General features: G+C 52.5%; 1 protein-coding gene across 1 annotated transcript; it reads right to left on the bottom strand.

Annotated features, from left to right (window-relative positions):
• Positions 1–24: 24 nt before the first annotated feature.
• Positions 25–782, bottom strand: PPTG_15316 (hypothetical protein; the record flags this gene model as incomplete). Its single annotated transcript, XM_008912370.1, has 2 exons — positions 25–62; positions 134–782. The coding sequence occupies 2 exons, from the start codon at positions 780–782 to the stop codon at positions 25–27; spliced, it is 687 nt and encodes a 228-aa protein (XP_008910618.1).
• Positions 783–796: the final 14 nt, after the last annotated feature.

Here is a 796-nt window from a genome sequence, read left to right on the forward strand (position 1 = left end):
GGCTGCAAGTCACGGCCGTAAAACTTACGATTCAAGTCCGAACGCGCAGCCAGGATAGCTCCCTGCAACGAAATACCAGCAAACAGTCCCTTGCTCTGCGAATAACTGTAATTGGCGTTCAGTCCACTCGTACTGGCGGCTGCTGCTGCTTGGGCTGATCGTCCATACGGACCCACAGTAACATCCAGTCCAGCTCCGAGATTTACCTGTGGCTTATGGAAAACCTTGACAGCTCCTTCCGACCCGAGAATGATCATCACTTCCACGATTTCACCGCCCAGTTCAAATCCTCCGCTAAGTCCGAACGTTCCAATAGCCGACGGAGCTGACCATGAGCCATCCGGCAACTTAGCGACCACGAGACCCGTGCCAATCTTACCCGAGACAAGGAACCCGGCCTTAATCACAGTCATGATAGCGAGTCCATGCGCTTTCTGCAAAAATGCCACGGGAACAGCTCGATCTGCAGACGCACCCCAGTCATTCCGGAAGAAATTGCCGATAATATCGGCCGCGTTGCAGCACTCTTTATTCAGCGAACTCGAGAACGGAATGTGCAAACGACCGCGCGCCTCGTGGGTATTATCAGCCTGTGACTGTGAATACGTGGCCACCAATTCGTCTTGAAGCGGGTGCAGCTCCGGCGCACACTGAATGCACACACGTTGCGGGATCGACGGATCGTATTTCTTAGCGCCCTCAATTTGTTTCCCAGGAGGCACCAACAGTCGAACAGGAGAACACGAACTGCAGACAAAAAGACCACAAGTACGGCTAATCATAAAAAAAACATTTT

The sequence above is a fragment of the Phytophthora parasitica genome (genome assembly GCF_000247585.1).
Source record: "Phytophthora parasitica INRA-310 unplaced genomic scaffold supercont2.47, whole genome shotgun sequence".
Taxonomy (NCBI): Eukaryota; Oomycota; class Peronosporomycetes; order Peronosporales; family Peronosporaceae; genus Phytophthora; species Phytophthora nicotianae.